The sequence below is a fragment of the Geotrypetes seraphini genome, chromosome 5, assembly GCF_902459505.1.
Source record: "Geotrypetes seraphini chromosome 5, aGeoSer1.1, whole genome shotgun sequence".
Lineage (NCBI taxonomy): Eukaryota > Metazoa > Chordata > Amphibia > Gymnophiona > Dermophiidae > Geotrypetes > Geotrypetes seraphini.
Window position 1 is genome coordinate 139,218,716 of NC_047088.1, and position 23,802 is coordinate 139,242,517.

Here is a 23,802-nt window from a genome sequence, read left to right on the forward strand (position 1 = left end):
GCCCTTCTGCCGAAGACGCACCCCCCTGCCCTGCAATTACTGGCAGGAGGGATCCCAAGCTGGACTTATGCCAGCTGAAACCTGATATAAATGCTGGCACGCAAGTTAGGTGCGATTAGGCAGTATTCTGTAATCCTTTGTACAACTTTTCTGAATGCCCCCGATACATCCATAGTTATGCCGCCTTTTGCGATATGCAAAACGAGAATTAGATGCCATGCCTTATAGAATAGTGCATATCCAGATGCATGCACAAAATGTAATGAGTGCTAATTAACATAAATAATTTGTTGTTAGCGCTCAATTACTGATGTTTAGAGTTATTATCCAATTTATTTGTAGGTGCATCTTGGAAGTGTGCCCAATGTTTGTCAGGCAACTTTAAATATCATATATAGAATTTGGGGGTATGCATGTAAATAGGATAATAGCATTTATATCTATATGTGTGCACATTTGTGCGTAACTATCAAAATCCAGCCTGCGCTGTTTATAAAAACCGACTTAACTTTCATAGCAAGTATTTCCAAGGGGGATGTATATAGGAGAACTTAGGTGGAGCATGAACATGGCTGAAACCTACATAAGTAACTTAAAGAATACTGTAATTATTTGCAGCACTTGGGCACTAATATTTACATCTGCTCTACAGCTGGCATAATTGCTTACACTTAAGCACTTACACACTTACAGTATATACTTAGTTATCCTAATATTCTATATAAGAAAAGCAGGCACCTGCTTTCCTATATACTGCAGCATAAGCTTCTACCATGCACTCTCCCAGCACCTAATTGTAAATATCACGTTATAGAATTGCCCTTTTAAAGTTAACAACTATTTATGCATGCTAACTTCTGCATTCAACATCTAACTTGGAAATTTATATTAGGAGGCTGGAGAGTGCACCTTTCACTTAACATGGGTGTCATTAATGCAGATTAACTGCTAATGCAACAAATGGTATGATACAGTTAACCACACCTTCAGAGGTGCAAGACCATGCCGATAGTGCAAGGAAATGACAATTGCTCCATGATGACAGCATGGCTGCCTTTCCTAAAATGTCAATACCACCCCCATTGACAAAGTTTTCAGCTTAACATGCTCTAATTTTGGTATGCTTTGATGGAATACTAAGCCCTATATTTTAGCAATAACAAAACCTTTCTTATGTGTAGAAAATGTACAATGTGTCCTTTATCAAATATTGTGGAAAAAGTGGGCAGTCTTCACAGTTAAAGTAGTAGGCTAGGAACCAGAAAAGTAAGGGTTAAAATCTTCTTGTGACTTTGAGCAATTGCTTCAATCTCTAAAGCTTCAGGCAACAAAATAAAGGTTAGATTTATTCATATATATGCTTATATTATAATGTAAATTATTGCATACCAATGCATGGTAATGTGATTTAATGAGTATTATTTAATACAAACCCTTTAATTTCAAATACTAAATGCAAGTAGTGAAGGAACCATCTACACACAGTATAATTTGTGCAGGCATTGAGGATGACGACCCTCAACTGTGAGATCTGGGAGAAAGGCCCTTCCATTAGACCATAAGTGTTATCTTATTTTGTTAAGTGCCAATTTGCAGAAAAGAAATTCTATGTTTTGACATTGTTTCAGATCACTGATTGAACCATAGCCACGTCATTCTCTTCTTGAATGGGCTGAGAATTGTTCAGCACCCCCTTGTATTCAGTTGTAATACAAACAGCAGCTTCTTCATTTCTTGCAAGCCAGCTGCAGGATCTTCTTAATTTCTTTAATTGGATAACCAGAGAATTGGATAGAGGGAGTGGGCTAGATGTGGTGTATTAAGATTTTAGCAAAGCCTTTGACAATGTTCTACACAGGCATCTAATAAATAAACTGGGTGCTCTCAGTATGGTCCCCAAAGTGACAGACTTGGTCAAGAACTGATTGAGTGGAAGGCGACAGATTATGAGGAAAGGGATGCTACCAGTGGTGTACTTCAAGGTTCAGTTCGGTTCTTGGGCCTGTTCTTTTTAACATTTTTGTAAGCAATATTACTGAAGGGCTGTCAGGTAAGATATGCCTCTTTGTGGATAATATCAAAATCTACAATAGGGTAGACATTAGAGAATGACATGGTGGTGGTTTATCCGCGGCTACTGCGTTTAGCCGCGGGTAACCCGCCAAAAACGGGGAATGAAAATTAGCAGCCTCTGCGGGGACGGGGACAAGGCCATCACCGCCCCGTGGAGCGGTGAATGGTCTTGTCACCGCAGTGAGGCATAAAGGATCGTGCGGTCCCCGCAGCCCCCACCCGCCCACCCGCCGGCTCGATCATTTAACCAGCTTCCTCTCTCCACCTCACCTTAGTTTGCAAGCTTTCTTTTTCGGCGACCGGAACGCTTTCAAAAGAGCCGCGCACGCGCGGCTGCTCAGTATTCAATCTTCTGCTCTGATCCAACCGGAAACAGGAAGTTGCAGCAGAGCAGAAGATTGAACTTTGAACAGCTGCGCATGCACGGCTCTTTGAAAGCGTGCCGGTCGCCGAAAAAGAAAACCGGCAAACTAAGGAGAGCTGGAGAGCAGTAGCGTACCAAGGGGGTGGGGGGGGGGCGGGAGGGGCAAAAAAGGTAATGGCGCCAGGCCTTGGAGCACCGAGGCAGACCGCTTCTCCCCCCTCCCAGCCGAACCCCCGCTGACCTTCCTATCTCTCCCCCCCAAGTGAACCTTTCCGACCCTCCCAGCGAAAGCAGCAAACCTCCCTCCAGTAGCGTCGGCTTTTTCCTCCCTCTGCCGCATCACTGATGACATCATCAGTGACGCCGCAGAGGGAGGAGAAAGCCGCGAAGGAGGTTTGCTGCTCTCGCTGGGAGGGTCGGAAAGGTTCACGGGGGGGGGGAGATAGGAGGGTCAGTGGGGGTTCGGCTGGGAGGGGGGAGAAGCGGTCTGCCTCGTGCTCCATTACCTTCTTCGGGCAGCAGCAGCGTTTACAATTCGCTGCTGTTGCCGGCTTCAGGCCTTGTTCTCTGCCGGGTCCTGCCTACTTCCTGTTTTCATGAAGACAGGACCCGACAGAGAGGAAGGCCTGAAGCGGGCAACAGCAGTGAATTGTGAATGCTGCTGCTGCCCGATGAAGTTCAGGACATCAGGACATCGGGGAAGGAGCAGGGAGAAATCGGCTGCTGGCTTGGAGGTGAGGGTAGGGAAAGAATCATGGAAGTGGAGAAATTGGCACGATGGCTTTGTGGGGGCTAGGGGGAGAGAGAAAGAAAGGAAAAATAAAGAGGGGGGGCCAGGGGTAGAGAGAAAGAAAGGCAGAAATAAAGAGGGGTCAGGGGGAGAGAAAAAGAAAGGCAGAAATAAAGAGGGGGTCAAGAGGGAGAGAAAGAAAGGCAGAAAGAAAGAGGAGGGCCAGGGGGAGAGATAAATAAAGAGGGAGGCCAGGGGAAGAGAGAAAGAAAGGCAGAAATAAAGAGGGGGCCAGAGGGAGAGAGAAAGAAAGGCAGAAATAAAGAGGGGGGGTCAAGGGGGAGAGAAAGAAAGGCAGAAAGAAAGAGGAGGGCCAGGGGGAGAGAGAAATAAAGAGGAAGGCCAGGGGGAGAGAGAAATAAAGGCAGAAATAAAGAGAGGAGCCAGGGGGAGAGAGAAAGAAAGAGGGGGGGGGGAGGAGAAGAAAGAAGAAGGACCAGAGACTCATGAAATCACCAGACAAAAAGGTAGGAAAAATGATTTTATTTTCAACTTAGTGATCAAAATGTGTCCGTTTTGAAAATTTATATCTGCTGTCTATATTTTGCACTATGGCCCCCTTTTACTAAAACGCAATAGCGGTTTTTAGCGCAGGGAGCCTATGAGAGTCGAGAGCAGCGTGGGGCATTCAGCGCAGCTCCCTGCGCTAAAAACCGCTATCGCAGTTTAGTAAAAAGGGAGGGGGAATATTTGTCTATTTTTGTATAGTTGTTACTGAGGTGACATTGCATAAAGTCATCTGCCTTGACCTCTTTGAAAACCCACGGAATATAAATGATAATTAACATTTTCTCTGCGTACAGCGTGCTTTGTGTTTTTAAAATTTTATTGTTGGTAGATCATTTTGACTTGGCCACAAAGGTAAGGGGGAGGGAGGGAGGGGAGCTGCTGAAAGACATCTAGTAATCCTTGCAGGCTTGACTGTGCAGGGAATTATTTTTGTAAAATCATGTTTTGTTATGTGACTGGCATTATCTAGACTTTAATTTCTATGAATGAATAGAATGAAAATGATATAAAATTACTTGCTTGCGGGGACCGCGTGTTCCGGCTCACACAAGGAAGGAGGGGGTGAAAGGGAAAAAGTTTCTCTTCCTTGGAAATAGATTCTGAAGTGACCTCATCAAAGAAGACCAGCACCTTACAAGAAATCCCTTAAACAATGTCAAAAGAGCCCAAAATAGAAAACTGCTACTGCCTTGAGACTCCATTATTGAAGGAATCAACTTGAAATCACAGAAGAGACAGGAAAAGGTTAAATGCCTCATGGAATCCTCAGGTACAAAACACAAACCAAATTGTGAATGAAATCAGAGCAGACAGTAAGAATTATAAAATTGATGTCATTATCCATCTGGAAAAAAAGGCGTACTAGAAATACAATTTTCAGAAGTTCTATTTGCTCATGGTAAGGGAGAAGAGAGACTGCTAGTGATGGTGGGGTGACTGATAGAAGATATGAAAGAAGGGTGGTAGAAAGGAACATATGGTAAAGGAGGGAGGGAAGGGTGGTGGTGGAAAGGAATAGAACAGAGGGTAGAGAGGAACAGACCCTGAAAGGAAATGTGGAAGGCAGAGTGGGGAGAAGACGCTGGAAGGGAAGAAGACAGATGCCAGACTATGGGGGAGCGGAGGGAAGAAGATGGGTGCTAGATGGGGATGGTGACGGGGCGGTGAATGGGATGGCAGTGGTGGTGACGGGGCGGTGAAAGGGATGGCGGTGACGGGGCGGTGAAGGGAACGGCGGTGACGGGGCGGTGCAGAGGATGGTGGGCCGGGGACGGGGACAGTGCAGTGACGGGGACAGATTTTTTCCCCGTGTCATTCTCTAGTAGACATCCCTGATTGTGTGAACAACATGAAGAAAGACCTAGCGAAGCTTGAAGAATGGTCTGAAATTTGGCAGCTAAAATGTAAGGCCATGTATTTGGGCTGCAAAAGCCGAGGGAACAATACAGTTTAGGGGATGAAGAACCTTTGTGCACAAAAGAGAAGAGGGACTTGGGAGTGATAGTATCATATGATCTTAAGGTTCAAATCCAAAGACAGAAGCAGGGTGTGCCTAGTCTTCAAACAAACCACACTTTAATGGCAACCAATGGTAAAACACATACAGAAAATCATCTGGCGCAGTGTCTTGTAAACCGTGTCGAGCTCCATTCTCATGGAGATGATGCGGTATATAAACTTAAGGTTTAGATTAGATTAGATTAGATTGACTCGACACAGACCATGTTTCGGCTAAAAAGCCTGCATTAGGAGGCCTTATGAGTGACAAACCAGATAATAAACAGTATTCCTAAAAGGAATACCACATCATAAGAAATAATTAAAGATTCGAAGACTTAGTACTATGATTTTTTTTTTTTCTGGAATCATAGGACTAAGACTTTGGATCTTTTATGTGACTACAGTACTAAGACTTCAGATCTTTAATTATTTCTTATAAACTGGCTTTCCATTTATAAATACTGTTTATTATCTGGTTTGTCATGCACAAGGACAGGCTTTTTAGCCAAAACACGGCCCATGTCAAGTCAGATGCTTCGCCAGATTATTTTTTGCATGTGTTTTACTACTGGTTGTTATTAAAGTGTGGTTTGTTTGAGGGCCTTTGCTTTTGTTTATGGATTTGTTGCTGTTTGTACAGAGCTGACTATATCCGCAGCTTGATCCATGATCTTAAGGTGGCCAAACAGGTCAAAAAGGTGACGGCAAAAACTAGAAGGATGCTAAGGTGCATAGGGAGAGCTATGGCCAGTAAGAAAAAGGAAGTACTGATGCCCCTGTTTAAGACTGTGGTGAGACCTCATTTAGAATATTGTGTACAATTCTGGAGACCACACCTTCATACAGCACAGTTACTTACCATAACAGATGTTATCCAAGGACACCAGGCAGATATTCTCACATGTGTATATGTGTGTGTGTGTGGGGGGGGGGGGGGAAAGACGTCATCCACGGAGCCTGGTATGGACAGTGTTAAAAGTGAACTGTCACTAAGTTTTAAGAAACTTCGTAACTGTCCACACTGCGAAATGCGCAAGTGCCTTCCCGTCTGACGTCAGCTTGTGGTTCCTCAGTTCCATAAGCAAGCTATGAAGCTAACCAGGGTAGGTGGGAGGGATGTGAGAATATCTGCCTGCTGTCCCTGGATAACACCTGTTACGTTAAGTAATGATGCTTTATCCTAGGACAAGCAAGCAAAATATTCTCACATGTGGGACTCCCTAGCTTATTGAAATGGGATGGAGGGAGAGTTGACAATTAGGAAGAAAATAAATTTTGTAATACTGTTTGGTTGAAATGACCATCTCGTCTGGAATAGGATTCTAGACAGTAGTGAGATGTGAATGTGTAAATTGAGAACCAAGTAGCTGCTTTGCAAATTTCCTCATTGGGAGTGGAACGTAAGAAAGCTCTTCATGCTGCCATAGTTCGGACTTTGTGTGCTGTTATACGACCCTCGAGCTGCAGCCCAGCCTGAACATAGTAGAAATAAATACTTGCCACTAGCCATGTGGAAATAGTTTTTTTGCTTACAGGCCTGCCCAATCTGTTAGGATCAAATAAGATGAACAGTTGAGGTGATGTCCTGGGTGGCTTAGTTCGTTCCATGTGTTTATAGTCCAACGTGTGAAGAGCTATTTCTCCAGGATGAGCATGAGGCTTTGGTAATAAAACTGGTAGCACAATGGATCTATTGAGATGAAATTCTGTGACCACTTTCAGAAAGAATTTAGAATGGGTGCGGAGAACCACCCTATGATGAAACACTGTGAACAGTGGGTCGGACACCAATGCTTGGAGTTCACTCACTCAACGGGCAAAAGCGAGATAAATCAAGAAGACCACTGTCCAAGTGAGAAACTTGAAGTGAGTAGAAGCCATTATTTCAAATGGTGGTTTCATCAAAGTGGCTAGAACTATATTAAGATCCCAGACAATTGGAAGCAGCTTGAGTGGAGGTTTGGAATTGAAAAGTCCCTTTATAAACCTGGAAACAAGAGGATGAGAGGCCAGAAATTTGTTGTTGACAGGAACGCAAAAAGCACTAATAGCACTGAAGTGAACTCTGACTTAAGTGATTTTTAGTCCAGAAATGGAAAGAGAGAAGGTAATCCAATACTGAGGATAGAGAAGAAGATGGAGCATCTTGGTGGTGGAGAGTACACTACATATTGAAATATGTCCACTTCTGTTGATAACACTGCTGAGTAGGTGGTTTTCTGGAAGCAGCTATAACAGCTTGTACTGCATCAGAGAGAATAGGATCTGTTGAAGTTAAACCAAGGTACCAAGCTGTGATGTGTAGAGATTGCAGATTGGGGTGTAAGAGAGACCCTTGACTCTGAGTGAATAGAGATGGAAAGATTTGTAAGGAAATTGGATCCCTGACACTCAGTTGAAGTAGAAGGGAATACCAAAGTTGTCTGGGCTACTGAGGAGCTATCAGGATCATGGTGGCTGACTTTTTTTAGTTTGACCAAGGTTTTGAGAATGAGAGAGATTGGTGGAAATGGGTAAAGAAACATGTCTGTCCAATCCAGAAGAAAGGCATCTGTTTCCAGACAGTGAGGAGAATATTGCCTGGAACAGAATTGAGATCACTAAAATTGTGATTGTGATCTATCTGAGGAGTCCCCCCCATAGTGAAAAAATGTTGTGTAATATTTTGGATTTGAGAGTCGACTCGTGCGGTCAAAGAAATCTGTTGAGTTTGTCAGCTAGAGAAATATGTTTTGAGCAATCGCCCACTTCCAAATATACTCGGCTTCTTGACAGAGAGGGAGAGAGTCTATTCCTCCTTGCTTGTTGATGTAATACATTGCTACTTGATTGTCTGTTCGATGATTGAAAGAATGCTGTGAGAGGTTTGCAGAGCATTTTGAATTGCTCTCAGCTCTAATAGGTTGATATGTAGTGTTTTCTCTTGAGCAGACCAGCAACCTTGTGTACGAAGACCATCCAGGTATGCTTCTCAAGTATACATGGATGCTTCTGTGGTGAGCACTTTCTGATGTGGAGAGATGTGAAATAGTAGACCCCTGGAAAGATTGGTCAGATTCATCTACCACTGAAAAGATTGACAAAGAGGTAAGGTGATTGTAATCTTTTGAGAAAAAGGATCGAGAGCTTGAGACCGTTGAGTTGTTAGGGTCCACTAAGCTGGTCTGAGATGGAGCCTTGCAAAGGGGCTGACATGGACTGTGGATGCCATGTGTCCCAAGAGCCACATCATCTGGCTGGCCAAAATGGTTTGTAGAAGAGAAACTGTGATTGAGACAGGCTGCTGGCACCGACAGCACTTTTTAAAACCAGTCAATGGTTTTGACATGGATAGAAAAATTGCAGCAGCAAAATTAAATTAAATTATGTGAAAATAGAAATAGAAAAGCATGCAGAGAAAACAATAAGAAGGCTGAAGACGAAGTGATGAAAAGAAAATTATATTTTATATATATATATATTAGTTTTTAAACTAAAAATAATGAAAGTAAAGTAAAAGTGACGAAAAAATGGCCATTCGGTTAGAAAAACATTACGGGCTGAAAGCAACACAGACTGGACGAAGTTCAGAAAAAGCACTTCTTTGCTCCCTGGAAAATAAAGAACTGAGGAACTGCAAGTCGACGTTGGGCGGGAAGGCACTTGCGCATGCGCAGTGCAGGCAGTCTCAAAGTTTCTTAATACTTAAAGTGACAGTTCACTTTTAATACTGTCCGTACTGGGCTCCGTGGATAATGTCACCCTCACATCTGCTTGTCCTAGGATAAAGATATAAACAAAATAGAATCGGGCCAGAGAAAGGCTACTAAAATGGTCAGTGGTCTTCATCATAAGGTGTATGGGGACAGACTTAAATATCTCAACATGTATACTTTGGAAGAAAGGCGGCAGAAGGGAGATATGATAGAGATGTTTAAATGCCTAAATGACATAAATGTGCATGAGTTGAGTCTCTTTCATTTGAAAGCAAGTTCTGGAATGAGAGGGAAAAGAAGTTCTGGAATGAGAGGGCATAGTAATAGGCTCAGGATTAATCTAAGAAAATACTTTTTACAGAAAGAGTGGTAGATGCATGGAATAGACTCACAGGAGAGGTGGTGGAGACAAAAAACTGTGTCTGAATTCAAGAAAGGGTGGGATAAGAATGTGGATGCTGTGGGTGGGCAGACTGTATGGGCAGACTGTATGCTGTGGATAGGCAGACTGGATGGGTCATTTGGCCTATGTTTCTATGATTTAATGGCAGCAATAACTAGAGTAGAAAAAAACTTGAAAGATAATTTAAATTTCTTTAAGTAAGTTTATTCAAGAAGCTTCTGCAAAGTTTGAGGATCATATCACCAGACTTTCTGGTATCAAACACTGATTAGAGAAGGTAACCAGTTAGCCTCATCTCAGTTGGCTATCACTGTGATTACAAAACAGAGTTTACTTATCCACACAAAAATGGAAAAATCTAGAAAATAAATCTAGGGCATGCAATTTGCAGCTCTTAAATTTTCATGTAATTCAGTTCATTGTACCACTGGAATTTACTAAATGATGTTTTATTGATATATATTTGATATATTGATTATTGATAAAGCAAGCAAGTGTTCTCCAAGGACAGCAGGCTTATATTCTCACATGTGGATATTATTATCCACGGAACCCAGTTTGGACTCTACAAACTGTACTGTCACTTTAAAATTATTTTATTTATTTTTATACCACTTATATCCTAAGTAGTTTACATGCAGGTGCTTTATCATATTTCCCTATCTGTTCCGGTGGGCTCAAACTCTACCTAGTGTACCTGGGGCAATGGGGGGATTATGTGACTTGCCCAGGGTCACACAGAGCAGTGAGGGTTTTGAACCCACAATCTCAGGGTGCTGAGGCTATAGCTCTAACTACTGTGCATGCGTGCATGCCGGTGCCTTCCCACCCGAAACTGGCTTGTAGAATCATTAGTTCAAAACAAAACTAAAAAGTCAACTAGGGGAGGTGGGCGGGTTGTGAAAATATATGCCTGCTATCCTTGGAGAAAATACCTGCTATAGGTAAGTATCTTTACTTTCTCAAAGGACAAGCAGGCATAATATTCTCACATGAAAGACTCCCAAGCTGCCAGGATCATGACTCTTGATGAGGATAATGGATATATATACATTAGACTGGTGAAACCCGAAAGGGTTGGAGGGAAGGTTTGCACTGAGGAAGTAAAAAGATTCTGCAGAACTGCTTGTGATCTGAACAGTAGTGAGAAGTAAATATATGGAATGAGAACCAAGCAGTAGATGCAGAACGGAAATGAGCTAGCCATAGCTTGGACATTGTGGGCTGTTACAAGGCCCTGGTAGCATCAGCCTAGCCTAAGTATATGCAAAGGAGATACAGTCCACTAGCCAAGTGGAAATGGTTCTCTTGATAACAGAAGTCCGAATGAACGGTTTCTGTGAAGATTGGGGTGTTTTAGAGAGGGTTACATTTATATAACCATGAGAAGTCTACTATACAATGGTTTGTTATTTCTCATGGTAGTGATGCCACCTAATGTTACAGTATCTCAACCAATTCTGACTATAGGCATCCGAAATGTATGAGGCCTTAACTCTCCTAATAAACAAAGGCTGTTATTTAAGGAATGCCATAGATTGGCCATGGGAATCGTCTACTAAAGGAGGGGAAAAGAAAAGAGGGGTAGCTGTTATGATACATAAGAATGTCCCTTTCCAAGTCCTAAATATTATCAGAGAGGTTTTTACAGGTGCAAGAACTTTATGGTAAATTTATAGTATTAATATTTATGCACCTAGTCAAAATAAGTTTTAGCAAGATGTAGGAGAGAATTTGCTTTAGGCTGGCAATAGCCATATGCTCCTAGCAGGGGATTTTAATCTGGTCTTGAATGCTAAATTGAATAGGTCTTCCACCAGAGGGAGGAGGGTTTTGGATAATTGCCCTTCTCTCTATAGATTATTAAAGGACCAAAATTTGATTAATATGTGAAGAGCATTAAACCCCACCACCCCAGGTGTTACTCTAGAATTGATTACATTTTGATGGATAGCTTTTGGTTTACTAAACTTTCTGAATCTAACAATTATAACATCACCTGGTCAGGTCATGCACCTCATTGGACATCTTTTGAATGGGGCCCTTGGTTTAAAAGGTCCGACATTTTGGCGTTTAAATAAAACTCTTTTGAGAGATCCACAAATATGCATAGATATCCAGAAAGAAATAATGCAATATCTCCAACTTAATGATAATGGGGAAGTGGGTGACATTTTATTTATGAGAAGGCATTAAAGTGGTAATCCGGGGAGTTTTTGTTAAGTGGGGAGCGAGGATGAAAAAAAATGTTGGGAGGACTTTTTATGAGGCTTATTGGGATCCAAGTAGTATGCCAGAGCACTCTTGCAGTCCAAGGTATGAAGTGCCACCTCACCAGATGAGGAATGCGGTTTGGGGGGGAAAAGGCAAAATAATGGAAATGTCGATGTGAAATTCTGAGATGATTTTTAGTAGGAATTTTGGATGTGTTTGAAGCACTACTCTGTTGTGGTATAATCTTGTATAGGGAAGATCAAACACAAGAGCTTGAAGTTCACTCACTCAGCGGGTAGAGGTAAGGACTATGAGGAAAATGACTTTCCAAGTGAGAAGTTTGAGAGAGCAAGGTGTAAGTGGCTCAAAGGGAGACTTCAAAAGAGTAGATAAAACTACATTAAGATCCCAAGCAATAGACAGAGTCTTGTTAGGCAGTTTCAGATGTAATAGGCCTTTCATGAAAAGAGCTACCAAGGGATGAACAGATAGATGCTTCTTGTCCAGGTGGGAATGAAATAAGCTGATAGTACTTACCATATTTTCAGTTCATAAGATGCACTTTTTTCCCTAAAAAAGTGGGTGGAAATGAAGGTGTGTCTAATGGACCGAATATAGCAACCCCCCCCCCCCAACACACACAAGTGTCTCACACTTGCTATTCTCAGGCTTTGTTGTGATAGTAACGGCAACATGCGCCCTTCAGCTTTTACACTAGCAGGTTCTGGGGCCGACGCAAGCCACTGAATGTGAAACACCACTGCTGTCAGCGCTCTTGAGTGGGAGAATCATCTTGGAAGGTACACGAGAGCTGCCGATCGGGGGAGGGAGAGTTAGAGAAAAACCTAGGGGCTGACGAGGGTCACTTTAAAGGAGGGAGCTAGCTCGACTCTCTTCCCCTGACAGCTGCTTGATTGGAATAAAGAGTTGCAACTCCTATGCAGCTCAGCCAATGAGAGGATACGAGCGTGAGGGAGCACCTGCATTGGCTGTTGGTTTAGCGTTGCCTGTCAGTATACCACACCTGACCTCGGGCGTTGGACTCATTCCTGTTATTATCCCAGCAACGATGACAACAAACTACAGTATTGAGTCATACTAGTGTTCGGAGTAGGATGCTGGTGATGGTCTTTTGGGATGGGGACATGTTTTTAACCCAGTCAACATGTGTCTTGGCTCTTTTTTTCCCCTTCTATCGCTGAAGCTATGGCAACCAATTCGGAACTCGCAGGGTGGGGACTTCCTACCACTTAGATCTGCCCTGTACTCTGTCCTGGCCTACCACTAGACCACAAGAGGGGGTACAGGGCAGAGTGCAGAGCCTAGCAGGGAGAGGGGCTGGCTTTATAGCCTGGTAGGGCAAGGAGGGAAGGGGGCTGGATGCAGGGCCTGGTATAAGTATACAATTTGGTTCAGAATGTTTTCTTTCTTGTTCTCCTACTCTAAATCTAGGGTGCGTCTTATGGTCAGGTGTGTCATATGAAGCGGGAAAATACGGCAGGTGTATTCTAACCAAAATGGTTTTTGGACATGGATTTGGGAGGTGAAGAAGACAGTCCAATATGTATGGAAATGGACATGTAACGGGCTCTGGAAAATGCAATGCTCACCAGGAAGAAAATCGCATCCATTTGAAGTGAAAACAAAAGTGAGTGAAAGATTTTCTAGAAGCTTGAATTAAAGCAGATACTGAAGCCAACAGACTGAAAGCATTTACTTATTTGGTGAAAGAAACCGCACTGTCAGTACCAACGATCAGGAGCTGGGGTGAAGGAGGGATCCTTCGTTTTGTATCAGAAGGGCTGGGAATGGTCACAATTTGCAGGTTTGCTTAATTGAGAGCTCTAGAAGGAGGGGAAACCAAACCTGGCCAAAGTGGTGCTACGAGGATCATGGTGCTTTAATCTGGACAAAATCTGAGTAGAGTTTTTACGATGACAGGTATTGGAGGGAATGTATAGAGCAATGGTCTTAAACTCAAACCCTTAGTGGGGCCACATTTTGGATTTGTAGGTACTTGGAGGCTGCAGAAAAAATAGTTAATGTCTTATTAAAGAAATGACAACTTTGCATGAGGTAAAACTCTTTATAGTTTATAAATCTTTCCTTTAACAGTTAAAGGAAAGATTTATAAACTATAAAGAGTTTTACCTTATGCAAAATTGTCATTAATTATTTTTTCTGCGGCCCTCCAAGTACCCTATTTTTTCTGCAGCACTCACATTTAAGGTTTAATATCTTTCCTTTCTCAAAACTGACACATTTCAATCACTATATTGAAAATAAAATAATTTTCCCTACCTTTGTTGGCTGGTGACTTTATTTTTCGGTGCTTTTAACTGTTTCCAGGGCCTTCTTGTCCTTTGACTGTTTTTCTCTCCATCTTCACTTTCTGCCTTGCATCCATCTTTGGCATTAACTTAATATTCAGTTTTTCTGCTTTCTTTTCAAAATTTACCTTTCCATGTCTTACTTTCCCTTCTATCTCTCTCTTCTTCTGTCCCTATTTCCATGGCCTGACATCTCTTTATTTCCTTTTTCTCCCTCCCTCCTTCCTTCCTTTCCCCTGGTCTGTTATCTGTCTCCTTATATCCCCCAACTTTTGATTTCTTTCACCCTGCCCCTTCTTTCTTTCTCTCTCTCCACGCCTCCTTTCTTTCTATATGTCTGTCTTTCTCTCTCTCTCCATGCCCCCTTTCTTTCTTTTTTTTCTTTCTCCATGCCCGTCCTTTCTTTCTGTCTTTCTCTCTTCATGCCCCTTTCTGTCTGTGTCCTGTCTCCCTTCTTTCTTTCTGTCTCCCTGTCCCCCCCTTTCTTTCTTTATGTCTCCCTGCCCTCCCCCAAGCCACCACCATTGGGGAACAGGCCGCCACCGTCACAATCGGGGAAAAGGCCAGCGCCGAGGTCTTAGTTCTCCCTGATTATCTTCCCCAGCGTGGGGCTGACCAATTCTTGTCACCCGATGTCAATTCTAACGTCGGGGAGGAAGTTCCGGGCCAACCAGGCAGCAATTGGCTAGCCCGGAATTTCCTCCCCGACGTTAGAATTGACGTCGGGTGGCGAGAATTGGTCGGCTCTGAGCTGGGGAAGATAAGCAGGGAGAGCTAAGACCTCAGCGCTGGCCTGTTTCCCGATTGCGGTGGCTTGGGGGAGGGCAGTGAGACGGGAAGGGAAGCAGATTGGGGACCCCTGCTTTAAGTGAGCCGCAGTCGCAGTCTGTACGTGATTGTCCCCTCCACAATCGGAAAACTTGTGAAGTGGAAAGGACAGATCGCGGGCCACAAAATAGTCCCTGGGGGCCGCATACGGCCCATGGGCCGCATGTTTGAGACTGCTGGTATAGAGGAATCTGTTTCCCCAGTGAAACAGAAAGACATACGACGCAATGCATTTGAGGGAATAAAGTCTGGAGCAGGATTGTGCAAGTTTGTTATAGGGGGAAGCAAAGAGATCCAAGTCCAGTGTTCTCCATTTGGAGAAAATTGGATGTAGGACAGTTGTGAGAGACCAATTGTGACGTTGAAGAAGTCTATTCAATCTGTCTGTCAAGACATTCTGCTTCCTTGCTGGGTAAATTGCTCTGAGAAGTATTTTGCGAGCAGCTGCCCAATTCCAAACCTCGACTGCTTCCATGCAAAGGGGATGAGATCTTGTGTCCCCTTTTTTGTTCAGACAAAACATGGCAACTTGATTGCCTATATGGACATAGACAACATGATGGAGGAGATGGTTTTGAAATGTTTTGAGAGTGTTTCTTGTTTTTATATATTTTGTACACTGTGCTGTTGATTAATTGAAGTGCAGTTAAAACTTTTAATAAACAAACATTCAGAGTTCTAGAAGACTGATATAGACAGTTTATTCATGGCAAGGCCATACACATTGAGTGTGAAGGCCATCCAGATGAGCATTGCATCCTAACATTGAAGCATCTGTTGCTAGAAACTTTTGATAGGGGTAGGGGCTGGAAGACCTCGAGTAAGATTGTGAGGAACAATCCACCATTGAAGAGAGTAGCGGTGGTCCCAGGTGACTTGGATTGGAGCAGACAGATGATCCTTGACTTCAGATCACTGAGTTGAGAGGGTCTATTGTGGGACTCTAAGGTGAAGATGTGCAAATGTTGTGATGTGTATCTTTGACACCATGTGACTGAAGATGTAACATCTGATGAGCAGAAGTGCATTAAAGGGTGGAGACTGCTTGATGCAGGTGAATGAGATTGTCAATTTTCTGCTTTGGTAGAAAAGCTTGATTTTGTGTAGTATCAAAGAGAGCTCCTAGAACTGTAGCACCTGAGAACGGCAGTGGTGTACCTAGCATATGTGACACCCAGGGCCCATCATTTTTTTTTAAACACTCCTCTATATGAAAAACATGATTTTTAGTAATAATCCATACATCGCACAAGAGTGTGCCTAGGAAAAGGTTGCATCTTACATACTGCAGTAAGCAGTAGAACATCAATACACCCATTATAAAACTAAACAAGCCAGACAAGTACAGATTGATCCTGCACAGTCAATGGTAACAGAAAACCATGTCTTTCATACAAACAGATTGTTAAAGCAAACACTTTCACTAGAAATATGAGCAGGATGTCATGAATGATTAGTGCTGCTATAGTTCCAATTAGGGGAGTTTCAAATTGCTGGAGGAAAAAGCCTCAGATAGGAACCCTTCCACCACCACAATGGTGGTCCAAGGTGGTCGGGCGAACACCTCACTGGCAAAAAACCTCCAGACCAGCTCCCACAATAGTGAACTTAAAGCAGGACTTCTTATGGTGAGGTGTTCGCCCGACCACCTTGGACCACCATTGTGGTGGTGGAAGGGTTCCTATCTGAGGCTTTTTCCTCCAGCAATTTGAAACTCCCCTAATTGGAACTATAGCAGCACTAATCATTCATGACATCCTGCTCATATTTCTAGTGAAAGTGTTTGCTTTAACATTATTGATTTTTCACTTTTCCGTGTGTTTTTTGCTATATATTGTTTCATACAAACAGAAACACCCTCGCCCAGTATGGAATATGTAATCACAAACTAAAAATAGAAATATGTAGACAAAAGTTAAAGTGAACCACAAAGAAGCCAGACTTTGAATACAATACAATACTACAGAAACAGTGATGCATGGCCCTTAATATTGTGCAAAACATAAAGATATCTGATACAAATTTGAAAAAATATGAAAAATAGCAATCATCACTTTACAAATTAACAAATAAACATAAAACAAAAAATGGAAAATAAGATAATACCATGTTATTGGACTAATACATTTTTCAATTAGCTTTCAGAGACCAAAACCTCTTTCCTCAGGTTAGTAAAATATACTGCTGTTACGGTATCCTGTCCTGACCTGAGGAAGGGGGTTTTGATCTCTGAATTAGTCAAAAATGTATTAAAATTAGTCCAATAAAAGGATCACCTTAATTTCAATTTATATTTATAAACATTTATCAACACAGCTACAATACTACTTTATCCTAAAGCAAAAAAAATGAAATAATAGAAATTTTTTTTCTACCTTTGTCATCCCTGGTTTCTGCTTTCCTCATCTTCTTGTCACTCTCTTCCTTCCATCCACTGTTTGCCCTCTCTCTGCCCCTTCCATATGGCATCGTCTCTCCTTCTATGCTCCTTCCAGAAACTGTCTGTCTCCCCATTCCATCTCTCCCTCCATCCCCACTGGTCTGGCATCCATCTTCTTCCCTCCCCTCCCCCAATGGTCTGGCATCTCTCTCCTCTCTTAGCTTCACTCCCCCTTCCCCCATGGTCTGGCATTTTACTCTCTCCTCTCCCTTCCCTTGTCTTCCTTCTCAATTTATTTTCTGCATCTGTCTAGATTAAATTCTTACTATCCAGCCCTCAGTTTGCCTCTTTTCACTGTGTCTACTTACAGCTTGCCATCTCTTTCCCTCATCCCCTCAAGTATTTCACTAACTCTATTCTCTTTGCCCATCCAGCATGTGCTTTTTATTTATCCCTCTTCATCATGTGCCCTTTCTCTATCCCTTCTATCCATCTTTTCCTCTGTCCTCTCCACTTCCATCCAGCACCTGCCCCTATCTTTACTTCCATTATCTACTCCCCTCTTTCTCCTCCCCTTTTCTTTCCTACATCTGCTCCCCCTCTTTCTCTCTCCTCTTCACTTCCATCCAGTGTCTGCTTCCCTCTCTCCCATCCCCATTTCTGTCAAGCATCAGCTCCCCATCTCCCTTCCCTATTAACATCCAATATCTGCCCCATCTCTCTCTCCATCTAACCCGCTTCCATCAGCATCTGCCCCTTCTCTCCCTTCTCCCCACTTCCATCTAGTATCTTTCTTCCTTCTTTCTCTCCCTGAACCCCAATTCAATCAGCATCTGCCCCCTCTCTCTCCCTCCACCCCATTTCCATACTAGTATCCTGCTCCCTTCTCTCTTCCTCCACTCCAATGCCATCCAGTATCCTGCTCAGTCACCTCCCCACCACTGTTGTATGCTTCTCAAACCAGCAGCAGTGGCTGTAAAATTAAATGCAGCCATCACAGGACTTTCCTGCACCTCCCCGCGGCTCCTGGTTCTGTTCTGGATCAAGGAACTGATGTTGGAGGGGTGGACAGGCAGCCACAGGGAGGTGCAGGAAAGTCCCACGATGGTTGAATTGAAAGTTTACTGCCACTGCTGCTGATTCAGGAAAGCAGCAGCAACAGAATAGAGAGTTGCATGGGGGCAGAAATCCCACCCATCCTCACTTGGATCCTGCCCATTCTCACCTGTCCCCACCAGAATCTCCTCTGTCCACGTCCAACCCTATGGGGAATCTCCTCTGTTCCCCTATAAAAGTTACTTGTCCCCATAAAAAGCAGCAATTACTTCTGACAGTTTTGATTTTTTTTAAGTCTTAAGTTTATTTAAACCAACAATAAAATACAATATAAACAAACAATAGTGAACAGAAATAAGAGATGTCTACTCTAATTCTTTCCGGTGATGTATGCATTAGGTCATGTGACTGCAGGGTTAACCATTTCTTGTTAAAAGAATAAGAGTTGGATTTTTTGGCAATATAAAGCTCATATCTGTAGAAAAAACAAATCTGATTCCACCATCTGGCATAGGTAACTTGTGAGAGGTCCTTCCACGATCCACAAATGGTTTTTAATGCAGCAATGAGTAAAGAATCAAACAATACAATGCTTTTGTCTATCTTCTACTAATTCTCTTTCCAGGCATTGGGAACCCTGGTTCCATCCCTGTGGGAGTCCTGTGAGCCTGGGGGATCCCCACAGGAGTCCCGTAGACCTAGGGAGAACCCCATGGGATTCCCGTAATCCCCATTCCCGTGCAGACCTCTACAACAGAGTAGGGCAGGAGGTCCCGAACCCGGTGTGCCAGCTATGCACTTCCTTAGAGTGTGCACCTGGGGTGGACTCCCCCTGTATGCCACTTGAGAAGAGTGTAGATGTGACTTTTGGTAGTTGACGGCAAACCTGAGAAACTCCAGTAGACAAACTGTGAGTTGATGGCATGCTGAGCCATTTGCAGTGATGAAGCCTTGATCAACCAGTCATCCAAATAGGGAAATACATGAAATTCCCATTTGCGAAGGGCTGTCACCACTACTACTAGGTATTTTATGTAAACATTAAATGCATGAAAAATTCCTCTAGCCATATACTTTCTTGTAGTGAACAAGTCGATAATTGTTGAAACTGTTTTAGTTTGGAGGAAGGAATTCCTCAAACTCTTGACAGTTGTTTAGGTAAGGATTTTAAATAAATGGACATATATAATTGGTAGTTCATAATTCTATTGATGAATATAGTTGATTGGAAAAAGCATTTGCCAAAAGAGTCTAATGTCCTGACTTCCCTGTAAGATCTTGAGCTGTGTGAACACTTGAGGGCAGATTCCACAACTAATGAATGATGTTGACATTGAGTTTGTTCAAATCCTGGACATTTTTTAATTCTATACATTATTTCTATCTTTTTAGGAGCTAACTAGACTGAGAAGGGGTTCTTCCAGTTCTTAATTAAAGTATCCTCCAGGACTCTATGCAAACGTACTTTAATGATTTTGTTTGGTGGTGCTTCATAGTTAAAGAGGTCAAAAGGCTCAGTCAAGGTTCCTCCTCTGTTTTCATTTTGATGGGCAAAGCCTGATCCATCTGCCTGACAAAGTCAGTACAAGATATACTTTCTGGTGGAGACTAATGTTGTTGAGTTGGAGGAAAAGGATCAGAAGGTATACCATAGGATTTTTCTGCTGAGTATTGTGGAAAATCTTTGTCTGAATGGTTGGAGATATCCGAGTGTGCGTTGAGAGGAGCATCGACTGTGCATCAAAGTGTGTTGAGGTATAGGCTGATGGTCTGATCTAGAAGATAACTCCTCTGCTGATGATGATGCATGCATTGAGTGGGTCTGTGCTGACCCTGATGCTCGACATTGAGCAGAGGTGTGTGACCTTGTCCTCGATCAACACTTCAATGTATCCTTGGGTAGGCTGAGGCATGCATAGAAGCATTTAACTTCTGTTAAGATGGCGTTTGAAGTAACCCAGAAAGCTTTTGTCTGACCATAGCCTGGATCTCCTCCTGGACAGACATTGCCAGTACTGGAAGAGACATTGGCATGGCACACCTACGAAAAGACAACAGCTGTATGGATGGACAATGGTCTTTGGTGCATTAATGCTTACTATGCGTCAAGGAAGTTGACACTTGGGAGGATGCAATGCCATGCCTAGAAGGAGAAAAATGTTTGTACTTCTTAATTTTCTTATGTGCCCAGTCTTTTGATGCTCAGGGCATAGATGAAGATGATGTAGAGTTCTACTTCTATAAAGAGTCTGATACCCGCTGCTCTGGATGCAGTGTTACACTCGACACAGGTGTCAAAGCCGATGGTGATGCAGTATTGAAAAGTTTTTAGAACCAAAGTCTTGGGGCTTTCAGTGACCTCTTTTGCATGTGGGTAGAGTCACGTGGTCTGTGTCTCATATATGGCTATTTGGTTGAGGATGGGCTGGGGAGAGCTTCGACAGCTGGGATGGTTTAGATGGCCAGAATGAGCTTTAACAGAGACTTCAGTAGATGAACCTAAGCAAGTACCGGGTAGAGCTCTGGGTTTCTGCACAGAAATATCTAGGAAAAAGGACAATTTAAATTAAATCAGAAATTTAAAGAGGGTACAGTTGGGCAGACTGGATGGACCATTTGGGTCTTTATCTGCTGCCCCGATGTTCAGGCCTCAGACAATAGACACAACAATTATGTGGATCAGAAACTGAAATGGTCCGATTACATTAAGGTTCCACAAATACACTGGGAGATCAAACACTTATACATCTATAAAGCTTACTAATTAGTGCTCAGAGAACCGTTGATACTGAGAGACCGTTGGGTAAGCAAAATTTGCCAACTACTGAAATGGCTCGTTTCTCAATCACTGCATTAAATGTGCCTTTAAGATGTTAAAAAAACAGGTCTTTTTCTTATATGAAAACCTTGCTTTATAACTTAAAAAAAGCAACATGATTGTGCCAGCAAGAAACAACACGACTGGCCAAAGGACTGCTATTAACACCTTAGCTAATGACTCTACTATTGCTATGATGAAAACAATGATAAATAAATATGAGAAAACTGAAGGCAGAGCTTCTCAGCTTTGCGGAAAACAAATAATTGATGGTCCCACGAGCAGACGTCAGGCAGTAATACACCAGCACATGTGCGGTATGGGCACTGCCTGAACATTTAAAATGACAGTGTACTTGGTAGTATCCATACCAGGTTCCAAAGATGATGTTAGCATCATATGGGAATATTATGCATGCCTGTCTTTAGGGAATGTGTATTACTTACCTAGAGACTCCAAACTGGTTAATATGGAGGGGGAATTAGATGTTATAGATTCTCCAGTTTGGATCTTACTACATTTTTAGAATCATTACACTGTTGGTATCTTTTCAGATACAGGCACAAAAAATGCTACTTATTAAGACTTATTTTGAAAAAAAAAAAAAAAAAAGTAACCTTTTTTGTCAAAATATATCAGTCTTCCCTAATGTTCCCAGACCTACACCACCTTAGGTGGAAAGCATTTTTTTTTTTTTTTACAGCTCTGACTGAGATCTTGGCTGTGGGATCCTTTTTTTGTTGTTTTTCAAATTTCCTTATAAATGTCTGGTGACTCAGGGTAGTAATTCTTATGTATTTTTGGACCTCATTCATTTAGGGCTCCTTTTATAAAGCCACGGTAGTGAGTACCTGTGTGGCAAATGCAATGAAGCCCATAGGAAATGAATGGACTGTGTCGCATTGGCTGTACTGGACTCGCTACCACAGGTTAATAAAAGAGCCACTTTACTCATGTTACCCTATCCTAAAGTCACTTCATTGGCTTCCCATTCTGAACACAATTCAAACTCCTCTTACTGACCTACAAATGCACTCACTCAGCTGCTCCTCACTATCTCTCTTCACTTATCTCCCCCTATGATCCCCCCACACCTTATGAGTGCCGTTCAGCTGGCAAGTCCCTCCTTTCTGTGCCCTTCTCTTCGGCTGCTAACTCCATTCTCTGTCTCTTTTGCCTTGCTGTGCCATATGCTTGGAACAAGCTGCACAAATCCCTAAGGCAGGCAGTGTTCAAGGCCCAGTTAAAAGCCCACCTCTTTGAGAGTGCTTTCAACTCCTCTCACCTTGGGTTCTGCATCCCCAACCTAATATGTCATGTCTGTCTGTCCAAGTTAGACTGTAAACTCTTACGAGCAGGGACCTTCTATAAATGTAAAAATGTACAGCGCTGCATATGCCTTTCAGCGCTATATATGTGGTAAGTAGTAGTTATAAAAGGGGCCCTTAGAAAAAATTATTTGTGGGAAAGAGAGAAAATGAAGTAGAATATGTAAAGTGACTCTTGTTTCAGCAGATGTTTTGGGTCTAAACAATGTCTGACTGAATATCTATTGTGTTCCTTTTGACCTTTTATTTCTAAAATTAGGAGACATTGTTGCATTTGGGTGGTTTCTCCATAAATGTGAACTTGTATGTATGTTTATTATTTAGATTGTATTATTCTGTTTCGTTTCCTAATTGCATATTACTATTACATATTATCGTAACCATTATGAAAAATTTCAAAAATGTAAATTAGTGCAGATTAGTATGGGGGAAATTCATCAACAGGTGCTAAGTGATTTAGAGCATGTTAAACACTAAGATGTCCATTATATTCCTATGAGCATTTTAGCATTTTGCATGCGCTAATCGTTAGCACTCGCTAATGAATACTCCCTAAATCTAGCCTTAGACTATAAGCTCTATAGTGCAGAAAAATACTTGTGTGAATTAAAATAATTTACTATAACCTCAGATTTAGAAAAAAAGCAATTAAATCTAAATTATATCTAAAGTAATTATATCTAAAATTCATCTCTATAGTTCTTATGTATTTTTGAAGCCATACCCAGTTTCTTCCATAATGCATCCACCCCAAGGTTCTGTGCAGTCACATTCTTCAAGCCAAGGCCAAACGGAAAGCAAAGAAAAAGAAAAAAAGGACAGAACAAAAGAAAGGAAGGATTACACTTAACTGATATTTTTCAGTCCCAGGAAAAATATTTTAATTAACAGTAAGGCTCCCTAATGGTTTATGATTATCAGAGATAAAGAGGAACAATCTGTTTCCTATTTGCATACTAGTGATGTGCAGTTTTTATTTCCATTAAAAAAATACTACTTGTATTAACTTATATTCCACCATCATCTCTAGATATAATACCTGCCTTTCTTCAGGCTTATAGACACATCTGAAGGGACCTATGTTTATGAGATCAACCTCTTTGCATTACTTATGTAGAACCACAAACCCACTACCCTATTTGCAACAAAATATTTCCTTAGATTACTCCCTAGTCTGTCCCCCTTGTTCTACTCTCCTTTCCATTGAAAATTTTTGATTTCCTTGTATGTATCCCTTAGAAGTATTTGACTATCTTTGTGTATCTCTGTTTCTATTTCTTCTGGGTTGGGGGGGAGGGGCTCAACTTTTTTTTATGGGCCTGATGTGTGTGTTACACATACACACACACATCACCTGTGCCTATAAAAGAAAAAAACAGGCAGACCTGTTGGTAACAGTTTTTGGTTGATATTTGCGATCTGCTTAGGGCACTGCAAATGTTAGGCCATCAATTAAATGGCTTGTTTTAATATTAATAACCTCATTGTAATAGTAATCTGTATGCCAGAGTCT

The 23,802-nt window shown here is 42.1% G+C and overlaps 1 protein-coding gene across 1 annotated transcript in view; it reads right to left on the minus strand.

Annotated features, from left to right (window-relative positions):
* The window catches only part of ADAM23 (ADAM metallopeptidase domain 23), a 727,231-nt gene that overhangs the window by 211,964 nt on the left and 491,465 nt on the right, over window positions 1-23,802 (minus strand). Inside the window, 1 exon segment of the mRNA XM_033945744.1 lies at window positions 23,014-23,062. Coding sequence (XP_033801635.1) covers window positions 23,014-23,062 — 49 coding nt within the window.